At 44.1% G+C, this 11,516-nt stretch overlaps 1 protein-coding gene across 2 annotated transcripts; it reads right to left on the bottom strand.

The window, feature by feature from the left end:
- Nucleotides 1-1,997: 1,997 nt before the first annotated feature.
- Nucleotides 1,998-8,962, bottom strand: preb (prolactin regulatory element binding). 2 transcript variants are annotated; one of them, XM_041853385.2, is made up of 10 exons: nt 8,707-8,962; nt 7,173-7,349; nt 6,750-6,939; nt 6,172-6,416; nt 5,988-6,068; nt 5,721-5,848; nt 5,428-5,601; nt 3,060-3,132; nt 2,804-2,963; nt 1,998-2,678 (listed from the first exon to the last, which is right to left on the bottom strand). In XM_041853385.2, the coding sequence occupies exons 2-10, from the start codon at nt 7,305-7,307 to the stop codon at nt 2,584-2,586; spliced, it is 1,281 nt and encodes a 426-aa protein (XP_041709319.2). In that variant the 5' UTR covers nt 7,308-7,349; nt 8,707-8,962; the 3' UTR covers nt 1,998-2,583. The 2 variants fall into 2 exon arrangements, with proteins under 2 accessions (XP_041709319.2, XP_041709317.2); XM_041853383.2 differs by having other exon boundaries at nt 6,172-6,419; nt 8,707-8,961.
- Nucleotides 8,963-11,516: the final 2,554 nt, after the last annotated feature.

An 11,516-nucleotide genomic window follows, 5' to 3' on the forward strand; every position in this document is an offset into this window, starting at 1 on the left:
GAATCTACACACAATACCCCATAATGACAAAGCGAAAACAGGTTTTTAGAAATGTCTGCAAATGTATTAAAAATAAAAAACAGAAATACCTTATGTAAATAAGTATTCAGACCCTTTGCTATGAGACTCGAAATTGAGCTCAGGTGCATCCTGTTTCCATTGATCATCCTTGAGCTGTTTCTATAACTTGATTGGAGTCCACCTGTGGTAAATTCAATGGATTGGGAATGATTTGGAAAGGCACACACCTGTCTATATAAAAGGTCCCACAGTTGACAGTGCATGTCAGAGCAAAAAACAAGCCATGAGGACGAAGGAAATGTCCTTAGAGCTCCGAAGACAGGATTGTGTCGAGGCCCAGATCTGGGGAAGGGTACCAAAACATTTCTGCAGCATTGAGGGTCCCCAAGAACACAGTGGCCGCCATCATCCTTAAATGGAAAAAGTTTGGATCCACCAAGACTCTTCCTAGAGCTGGCCGCCCAGCCAAACTGAGCAATCTTGGGAGAAGGGCCTTGGTCAAGGAGGTGAAGAACCCGATGGTACTTGACAGAGCTCCAGAGTTCTTTGGGAGGCGGAAACTTCCAGAAGGACAATTCGCAGATCACAATCAGGCCTTTATGGTAGAGTGGCCAGACACAAGCCACTCCTCAGTAAAAGGCACATGACAGCACGCTTGGAGTTTGCCAAAAGGCACCTAAAGACTCAGACCATGAGAAACAAGATTCTCTGGTCTGATGAAACCAAGATTGAACTCTTTGGCCTGAATGCCAAGCGTCACGTCTAGAGTTAACCTGGCACCATCCCTACGGTGAAGCATGGTGGTGGCAGCATCCTGCTCTGGGGATGTTTTTCAGCGGCAGGGCCTCGGAGACTAGTCAGGATCGAGGCAAAGATGAACGGAGCAAAGTACAGAGAGATCCAAGACAACGCAGGAGTGGCTTTGGGACAAGTCTCTGAATGTCCTTGAATGGCCCAGCCAGAGGCCGGACTTGAACCCGATCGAACATCTCTGGAGAGACCTGAAAATAGCTGTGCAGCGACGCTCCCCATCCAACCTGACAGAGCTTGAGACGATCTGCATAGATGAATGGGAGAAACTCCCCAAATACAGGTGTGCCAAGCTTATAGCGTCATACCCAAGAAGACTCGATGCTGTAATTGCTGCCAAAGGTGCTTCCACAAAGTACAGCGTAAAGGGTCTGAATACTTATGTAAATGTGATTTCAGTTTATTTTTTATAAATTAGCACAAATTCTAAAAACCTGTTTTTGCTTTGTCATTATGGGGGATTGTGTGTAGATTAAGGGGAAAAAACGATTCAATCAATTTTAGAATAAGGCTGTAACGTAACAAAATGTGGAAAAAGTCAAGGGGTCTGAATACTTTCCGAAGACACTGTACAGTATGTAGACTCTGCAAGATACAGAAAACCATCACATACACTGGATCATTAGCTCTTCCTTCTATCTTAGCTAAGTAGTGTTAAATGACACGAGAGTGGCTAGAGCACTCAGGACCACCACATTACTGACCAATCAGAGCAAGCCCTGGGCCCAGACTGAATGGTTGTACATCTACTGAGCTGTGTGGCGCAGACAAAGACCACCCTTCCATCTGTCAATCTGGTTTAATGCCTGAATAGGCCTGAAAGGAGACGGTTAGAGGTACTATACAGGAGCCTTCAGTGCAGAACTCAAATTGCCAGGTCTTTCAACATTGGAAATGGAGCTAAAGGGGAGTCCACAAACGCAATTGATTTAGTTTTTCTGAAGGTCATGATGCCCTGTTGCCTGCCCTGCTTTCCAGTCTGGGATGAACAATATTAGATTAGAGATTTGGTCTATGATGCCCACTAGTGGACAAAGCAGGAAAGACAGGCCTCACTGCAAACTGTAACAGAAAATCCATAAGCAGAAATGTTATCCAACCAACTTGCAAAAATTACAAGTGTGTGTCTATGTATGCACAGGACAGATGGAGACTGACAGAAGAGCAATCATTTTTAAGTATTATATTTATAATGTTACATTATTTCTTAAATATCTATGATAAAAAGCCCCCACCCCTTGCACATTCATGATGATATAGATCTGAAGCTGAGGCCTTAACTCCCCACCATGGTTTAAAAGCAAAAAGAAGATTAAGACTGATTGATACAGATCAAGAAAATGGTGTGTGTCTGGCGGAATTGGGGGTCGAAGGAGCACAGATGGTTCACTGAGGGGGTGGCAGTCCTGAATCAAGGCCAGGGGTGACAGGGAAGGATGGGGGATACAAATATTGGTTAAGGGTATAGATATTGATGCAGGGAATGTTGTTGGGTTGGGACGGTTGGGTTAAGAGTGGGTAAATGGCTCTAGTAGATGCAGTCCAGGGTTGGGCAAGTGTGGTTAAAATGTTCCACGGTTGGGTAAGTGTGGTAAGATGACTATAGGTAGGAGATGGATGCGTGTTCCAGGGTTGAGTTGCGTCAGGGGAGTTCCTCAGAGGTTGTTGTAGTTGTTGTTGAAGATGATCGTAGGGCTGGTAGTGGTTGTAGGGCTGTCTGGGATTCTTTCATTCTCTATCCCTCGTCAATGTCTAAATGAATCCTGGGAAGAGGTGCTGCAGGAGCAGGACGGCTCCCACCACCATGAGGCCACAGAAGAACAGCACCATCCAGATAGGGAAGGATCCTGGGATGGTGGAGATACAGGGAGAGAGATAACGAAGGAGGGTGAGGGAGAAGACAATGCTACTCACAATGCTAAATCAATGCTACCAAATCAGGTTGGTTCTGTTGAAGACAACCACCACTTACTTCGGTTGCGTACAGTGTGCATCTGACAGCGGCTGTCCACAGCCACACTCAACATGGCTGCCTCGTTGTTCCCTTTGAGGCTCTGGCCTTTGGGAGTGTCAGGCAGGAAGGCCAGATCAGTCACCACAATGCCGTGTGACTCCTGCACATAGTACAACTTCTACAGAGACAATGAGACAAGATAAATAGGGAGTTACATAGGGATAAGCTAAGGCAGCTAATTATTTTGTGTGTGTGTGTGTGTGTGTTTGTCTACCTGTAGTGAAAAGGCGATATAGATTGCTACTGATCCCGTCACTGTCCCAAGGCCGAGAAAGGTTCCAGAGTCACTGTGGAACACAGCGAGAATTTTTAAAAAAAAGAGCCATTGACTCCTGGTTAACAGGGAAGAACAAATATCTACTACAATTACATTAATTTAGGGCTAGGCGGTATACCGTATTTTACTATATAGTGGTATTGATGCACAGACCGGTTTGGTTTTTTACTTTAACTTCTAGAATGGTATTTCAATGTTTGGTTTGTTAAATGTGATACGCGCAGTTGTTGTTAGACCACGAGATCATTTGCCGACAGTTCACTCTTCAGTCTGCATGGTCAATGCAGCAGATGCAACAATATGTTGATGACAGCGATGCTGCTTTCCACTCTGCTTCTTAATATAAGCGTTCTATAATAACACAAACTAATAGTGTATCTTACTGTCAGCAAACAGCTAGTTTGTCTTTTCTTAGCAAGTTGTGGCTAAAATAATCGTGTTAGACACTAATGCTAATCGCTCGTTAGCTGGCTAGCTAATAACTGTACTGAGTTAGAGCAAATGTAGCTAGCTAATACAGCCTGATACCAGTGCTGGTGTAGGCTTAAATCAGCAGGTTGTTTGTGCAACAGTGTCTATTAAAATCAGAGAGCATGATATGTTAGCTAGCTACATGAAGTAAGAGAAACATGTAATACAGCCAAAGATTATAGGGTTCCACTCCCCTGGGAAACACTGACCAACACTTTGGTTCCTACCCCCTCACAATAACGCCTCCTATTAGTATTCGAATTCTTAAATTCTATGAACGCCTCCCTGGCCTTTTCATACGTTGTCATGTCAAACACTGTATTCAAAGTGCCCACTATTATATTCTAACTATACGCTCACTGGACAGTTTATTAGGTACACCCAACTAGTACCGAGTTGGACCCCCTTTGCCTCCAGAACAGCCGGAAATCGTTGGGCATGGATTTTACAAGGTGTCGGAAACGTTTGTTGCTCAATTGGTATAAGGGACCTAACGTGTGCAAGGAAAAATTTCCCCACACCAGTAACCACCGTTGACACCAGGCAGGATGGCTCCATGGATTCTGCTTACATCAAATCCTGACTCTGCCATCAACATGACGCAACAGCATTCGTCGGACCAGGCCATGTTTTTGCACTCCTCAATTGACCAATGTTGGTGATCGCGTGGCCACTGGAGCCGCTTATTCTTAGTTTTTAGCTGCTAGGAGTGGAACCCGGTGTGGTCGTCTGGTGCAATAGCCCATCCGTGACAAGGATCGACGGGTTGTGCGTTCCGAGATCCCGTTTTGCACACCACTGTTGTACTGCGCTGTTATTTGTTTGTTTGCGTGCACGATTCTTGCCATTTTCCTTCGACCTCCCTCATCAACGAGCTGTTTCACAGAACTGCTGGTGACTGGATGTTTTTTGTTTGTCGCACCATTCTCTGTAAACCTTAGACACTGTCGTGCAAAAAAGCCCAGGAGGGCGGCCGTTTCTGAGATACTGGATCCGGCGTGCCTGGCACCGACAATCATACCACGCTAAAAGTAACTTAGGTCACTCGTTTTGCCCATTCTAACGTTCAATCGAACAGTAACTGAATGCCTCTATGCCGGTCTGCCTGCTTTATATAGCAAGCCACGGCCACGTGACTCACTGTCTGTAGGAGCGATCCATTTTCCTGAACGGGGTGATGTACCTAATAAACTCTACGGTGAGTGTAGAATTCAAATAATCATTCTATTTCCATGATTCCAACAGTTCACCCAAGTGTTTTGATCTAAATCGCAAGTCAAATCACAATTGCAATATTTGGTTAATATGCACATATCATGCAGCCCTACGTGGCAGTGTGGAAATTATCTCAAATGAGATCAACTTTTGGTTGAAGTTTGATTGAACAGTACAAAACAATCAGAATAGAGAAAGCCCCATTGAATGAGCCACCCTAGGGTCATGCACAACTCATAAAGCAAATGTATAACTTTTATTATTCAAAAAATACCATCAAAGGTGAAGAATATTGTGATATGACATTTTGGCCATATCGCCCAGCCCTACATTTATTACACATTTATTACACAGTAACGTCACAGAGCAATAACTGCAATGAGCAGTTAAGCGACCTTATCTGAGATTAACAAATAAGGCTCTTTCTCAATTCATCTTTGCTCAATTCCTCACATCCTTTCAGATTGTCCTCCTCACCTTCTCAAAATACACTGGAAAAGAAGGTCTGAGGGGAGGGACCTTCTTCTCCAATACGGTTCAGAAGGGGGCGAAGAAATAGGATGCAGGTAATCAAGGAAAGATTAATTGGATCCTAGGCATCCTCTCCATCCTTCCTCACCTGACAGCCAGGGTGGAGATGACCTCAGTGCCGCAGGGGTTCGTCAGCATGGGGAGGAAGTTCTTGCCGTCCCATTTAGAGAGGTAGCATTGTGGAGGTTTTCTGTCTCGTTTGTGGGGGATCTGGACGGTGTAGAGCCTCAGGGCGTCTTTCTGGTCCTCGACTTTTCCAAACCTAAACAGGAGAGAGAAAAAACATAGGTGGTATGATAGTGTGGCTATTGGACCAGAGCCATATGTCGGTAATGTAACAGGGTATGTGACAATTCGTAGGAGAAAGGGGTATGTGCTTGCCTGCAAGACATATAGCGGTATGACTTTGCTGCTATCTGAGGCATATTCTCATGCCAACAGAGGCTCATGGCCAGCTGGTTGCCACTCCATATACTGCAGGCAAAGTCTCGGCCCACCGTCACAAGGTGCTACACAGAAACACAAAATAACACACACAGGTCAGAAAACACTCACCAGTTTAGCGTGTACATTATGTTTATAACCTCTTTATTACTGTGATTCCAACACAGACAGACAGAGGTCATATACTTATTAGCTGTTTAGTACCTTGTTATTCGGACTGATGTCCAAGTCTTCAATTTCTCCCTCATGGGCTTTGAAGTCCAACTTCTCTTTTAAGGAGGGGTACTGGTGAGAGAGCAGAGGCATTACAGTCAAGCTCAAAACCTGGAAAGTAACAATTGGGGAGAAGTCTCAACATGGCGGCCATTTTGGCATAACTTCAACTCACCTCCCACACTCTGATGTGTCCGTCTGTCCCGCCAGTCAGTAGGAGGCTGAGGTCGGGACTGAACCTCACACACTTCTGGAGGGGGTCCTGGGGGTTGAGGTCCGACTGCACCTCCCCAAACGTGTCAACAAAGATCTGGGTGGTGTTATCCTTCATCTCGGACACATCAACCCCAGCAGTTCCCTCACTACCCTTACCCCCTTTCCCAGCTCGTCTCCTAGCTGCGCCCTGCTCACTGCCACCCCCTGCTGGAGAGTAAGGGGAATAGTGATGTGTTAATGTAAGGCAGTGTTGCCCAAACATTTTTGTTTTTTCCCTACCACAAACAGACGTGATTGAAATAATCAAAGGTTTGATGATGAGTTGATTAGATGAATCAAGTGTGTTAGTGCTAGGGCAAAAATAATAAGTGCAGCCCTTTGGGTCACCAGGACCAGGATTGAGAAACACAGATGTAAGAGATGATGTAAGATAGGAATGATGTTACAGTAAATGTATCTGTAAAGATAATTTGAACTTCGTGTATAAAGAGGTTTATAAAAGTGAATGGCAGGTTTTTGGGGGTGTTCCTTCCTTGCCATCTTTGGCTGCGGCCTTGCCCCTGGGCTGGCGTTGTCTGAAGCGCATGAGGCTGCAGCTGCCGTCCTGCCCTGCTGCGATCACGTCCCCGCCTAATGCCAGGTTCATGGTGGCACGCGTGTCTGTGTCATGAGAGTGCACCAGGGTGGCACAGTGCTGGTCTCCTACCAACTCCAAACCCAGGAAGTGCTGAAAAAGAAAGTCCCAACTTAACTTTAGCAAATACTGTACAACATTACTCAGATTGAATTAAATGAAAATAAATGCTGAATCACACAATGTCTATAATGTTTCCGCATTTTCACACTTCCAGAATACACGCAATGTAAAAGGGCGTGAAGACAGAGAAAAGATTAGAAATGTAGAGATTGTGCCCATAGAGCAGAACCATTACATGATCACCTAAACATTCAGTAGCTTACCACTGCATTCTTTACGCCCGTCTTGGAAGAGCCTCCCCCTCCTGCAGTGATCACCCATCCTGTTTTGGGGTCCACTTTGATTGTGTAGAGGGGGAAGGGGGCCCTATACAGGTCTGGCATCCTCCGTTTGCCCATGGCTCTTGAAGGAATCAATCCACTTTACGGCAAATTCCTTCTCTGTAGAAACAGATGCATGAGAAAACAACTCAAAATACAAGACAAAAAACAATAATTACACAACAGTAGCTAGATCCTTGTTTTTAGCAATGCGGGTGTATTTACATACACAAGTGTTGCTTTCAATTGTATTGGGTTGCACAAAACAATCCGTGGGAAGCCAGAAGTTAATTAAAAATGTCGGACAATTTAGGATGTTGCACACACTTGGCTGAACTCGGTGTGCAACATCCTAAGTTGTCCGAAAATGGTGGCGGGAAATTGTGTATTAAAACAGTACACATATTTTTCCCGTTTTTTTTCGGCGCCTCGCGATTAAAGCTAGTTGAAAAGGAAAATGATGCCTTTGCAGCCTGAATGGAGGATGCTTTATGTAGCCGGTCCACGGGGGACACAATTATTTTACTGGGAATGCACCTAGCGATGGTGCAGATCTAGCAGCCACTATCGGCTGCCTAGGCTAATGCACACTGGACAGAAAGTCAGTTTGAATTCTACTGAAAGCTATCCTAATGCTTGCCAGAAGATACTGACCCTGCCATTACGCTTGTTTACACTGAGCTGCACTGAGGCCGGAACACAATCATGGTTACATTAAGACACTATGGAGCCGGCGCAAGGTATTGGTCGGAAAACATACCTCAAAGCAGGGATGGGATATGCCACTGTACTCCAAATTGTACCTTTATCCACACTGCTCCATTGAGAAGATTGAAATTCTGCTAGTTTTCCTGGGAAACTGCCCTTTTCGTCCTCATGCTAGCTAGCAGTAGCCAACAAAGGAGCTGATTGACACTGACACTGCTATTCCAAAATGGCTGCGGTGGCTACTGCTAGCTAGCATGAGGACGAAAGGTGCAGTTTTCTGGGAAAACTGGCAGTATTTCAATCTTCTCGATAGAGCAGTGTGGATAAAGTAACATTTGGAGTACAGTGGCATATCCCATCCCTGCAATGAGGTTCGTTTTCCGACCCATATCTCGCGCAGACTCCAAGGTGGCTTAATGTAACCATGATTGCGTTACGACCTCAGTGTGAACAAGAGTAAAGGTAGGGATGGTATATTCTGCCTGGCAAGCCTAATGCGCTTGCTACATCGTTTGCTAACTAACTAGAACAGGTTTTGTTCTTTTAATGATAGCTCGCTAAACATCCCCATCGCGAAGTCTTGTTAGCTAGCTAGCTACATAACTTCAAATCTTAGCAATTATCACTGCACAATAAATCTGAAAAAGACAGTTTATCTGTTAGCATGCCAGCCAACCATTAGCATTAGCTACTTGAGCATGAATAGTACACTGGGTAGTGGATGCTAGTGTATTTGAGGTCTTGCAAACCCATGTGTAGCAAACTCTACCTGTGTAATCTCCTCCGATTTCTCTTCTGATGCCAATTCTTTGAATTAGTTGGCTATTATTCCCATTATGAGCTGTTACTGGCTCCACATATCTAATAAACAATAACGCTAAAGTTGCTAGCTAGGTAGCCAGCTTTCTACTTCCCTACATACACGTCAGCAGCGTGCAATCTTGAGTGATTACGTCATTAAAGACGCCCCTGTACGGACATTGGCAAAGATTTTTTATAACTATCCCAAGATAGACCACAGCCTGTCGTTTCCAACGGGAGAAAATGAATCACAGTGGGCAAAACAAGCAGGGTGGGCAGAGCCAAGCACGAGCTAGCGAGATCCTATTGGTGCGTTCTAGCATGTATTTGCATATTTCCGTTAGGGAACGACTACTCTGTGAAGTGCGCTTGTGCAATAGCTCAATTCGCCATTGCGCCACTAAACAACGCATTTTTATACATTTATTTTTAAACTTTGGTAAAGGGTATTGTCTACAAAACTTGGTCCACTCTGTTTGTAACAGATTCTAGTTTGGGGAACAGAAAACTGTATTAAGATCAAATGTTTCATCGATGAGAAAATTGGCAGAATGTCGGCCAAAATCCATCTATCCATCTTCGCCCACTGCCAGCCACTGGGCTTCCCCTCATAACCATATTTGGTGGTGAGTGGAAATGCCAACCGGATGCTTCAGATTTATAGATCTGGTGAAACATTTACATTTTAGTCATTTAGCAGACGCTCTTATCCAGAGCGACTTACAGTCAGTGAGTGCATACATTTTCATACTGGCCCCCCGTGGGAAACGAACCCACAACCCTGGCGTTGCAAGCGCCATGCTCTACCAACTGAGCTACAGGGGAACTCATTGTCTCATTGTTCTGTGACACTGTATTTTTTTCTGAACACAATAAACATTTTAATAGCATTGCAAAACAACAGACACATATTTGCAAACAACTGTTTTATATAGATGTATTCTATTCTACATAGATCTAAAACCTTCTGTAGATCATGGACAGCAGAAAAGATTTGCACAGGCTTGTATTGGCCAAACAATGTATTGATAAAAACACTGTCCTTGTGCAAATAATCAGTTTCTTCGTTGCCCTCTGTGGCCAATGCCATGGGAAACAATATGCACGTCTGATGTTCTATTCTGATTCTGCCCAACAGGGTCATTCAAATAGTTACAGTGTATTAGCTTAATCACATGAGAGGGGTGATGAAAGAAATGGTCTCTCTAAAACAATAATGCATTCATAGTGATACTGAGAGCATGATTGTGATATTGTTATAGGACACTATTTATTTATCTAGAGAAAACCCTCACATGATGAGAGACATGGTTAGACACAATAAACAGGCTTAATTTGGCACTCCCTTCCCTTGCCCATTTGTTACTTGGAAGAGATCATTCTGAAAACCGGACTTGTATAATCCGCTTTAGCAAAGCAATCAATTGTTATGCCTTCGAATAAAATCATGACATTACATAATCATGTCAACTGTTAAAGGATGTACCCTAATCCATTGCCTCCCATAATATGTGTCTAATTTTGCACACCATCGTCATCTGTCCTACCTCAGCCTTTGCTGGTGGTAAAGAGAACTCATTTAATAATTATTGTTGGCTGTTCTCTGGGGAAATATGTCTCTCCATGGCAACATCAGTCTTGGAATCCAGCAATTAATGAATCACTGTTACAGAGTGTTACCTACAAGCCTGATCTATTCTCGATGGGCTGCATCACTCTAGGCACATATTGGTAGCCTAGGTTAGTAGTAGGTTAATTATCCATGATTAGCATAGCTTCAAAAATATGTTCACATGGGTTCTCGTGGCCTCTAACCTCAGCTTCCTTGACAAAATCCAAATTGATACATCGTGTACTTTTAAAAAAAAGAGGCAAACGAAAGATCAAGGGGGGTGGAGCATAGTGACAAGGGAGAGGACAGAGGACCCTGTGATATCGGGTATCACACACCCCAAGCTATAGAGGGATGGATACAGGGGGAAGTATGATTGTTCAATTTGGGCCTGAGAGGCAGGGAGATGTAGTTGATGAGTTTGTTTCCAGTAAAAAAGGTCAATGGTCTGGGTATTGATCACAAGTTCAATACAGGGTTTCAGTGGAATAGTCAATACAGGACTGATGGCGGTGTCAACGAAAGAAGCCAGTCTCAGGCGGTTTCTGCACGGCCAGTAGGGTTTCTGGGACACAAACAAATGACCAGAGACAACAACCTGAACACATCTCATAGTCCACAAATAATAATAAGCAATGATGCCATATGGTGCATGAACAGCCCTGGAGCACCTAGACTATACTCATTCCCTGCTCCTCACACACACTGTTTGGCATTTTACTGCATTGTTCGGAGCTAGTAACAAGAATTTCGCTGCACCCGCTATAAGATTTGCTAAACTGTGTAAGCGACTTTTGATTTTATTTGAAACAGGGTGGGCGTTGTGTGTGAACAAAATAAAACGGATGTTGTGTAGTGGGGCTGCTGCTCTTTTTTGGATTATTCAACCCGATGGGGGAACAGCTGTCGATAAGTACTGTACAATTGTTCCCTCCCCAAAGACTGGTTCAAGCGACATGCATATTTCTTTTAGGGTGTTTGTTGGATCCAGGGGTAGGCCCAGGCTTCCAACATTTATTGACAAAATAAAGAGATATAGAAGTAGATCATTTGATGTGATAATGATCAGAGTAAATTAGTGCATTCATACATTCTGGTGGTATGGCCAGAAGGCAGAAAAACAACATGCGAACTATAGTGGCAATTAATCAATCAAATGAAATCAA

The sequence above is a fragment of the Coregonus clupeaformis genome, unplaced genomic scaffold (genome assembly GCF_020615455.1).
Source record: "Coregonus clupeaformis isolate EN_2021a unplaced genomic scaffold, ASM2061545v1 scaf1599, whole genome shotgun sequence".
Taxonomy (NCBI): domain Eukaryota; kingdom Metazoa; phylum Chordata; class Actinopteri; order Salmoniformes; family Salmonidae; genus Coregonus; species Coregonus clupeaformis.

What these genes read in the sequence shown, in the direction of transcription:
- preb (XM_041853383.2), bottom strand. Translation starts at nt 7,307, where the DNA reads ATGGGCAAACGGAGGATGCCAGACCTGTATAGGGCCCCCTTCCCCCTC. An exon ending in CGGGCGTAAAGAATGCAGTG is followed by an intron (nt 6,940 to 7,172) that starts GTAAGCTACTGA and finishes TTTCTTTTTCAG; the next exon opens with CACTTCCTGGGTTTGGAGTT. An exon ending in GACACATCAGAGTGTGGGAG is followed by an intron (nt 6,069 to 6,171) that starts GTGAGTTGAAGT and finishes CTCTCTCACCAG; the next exon opens with TACCCCTCCTTAAAAGAGAA.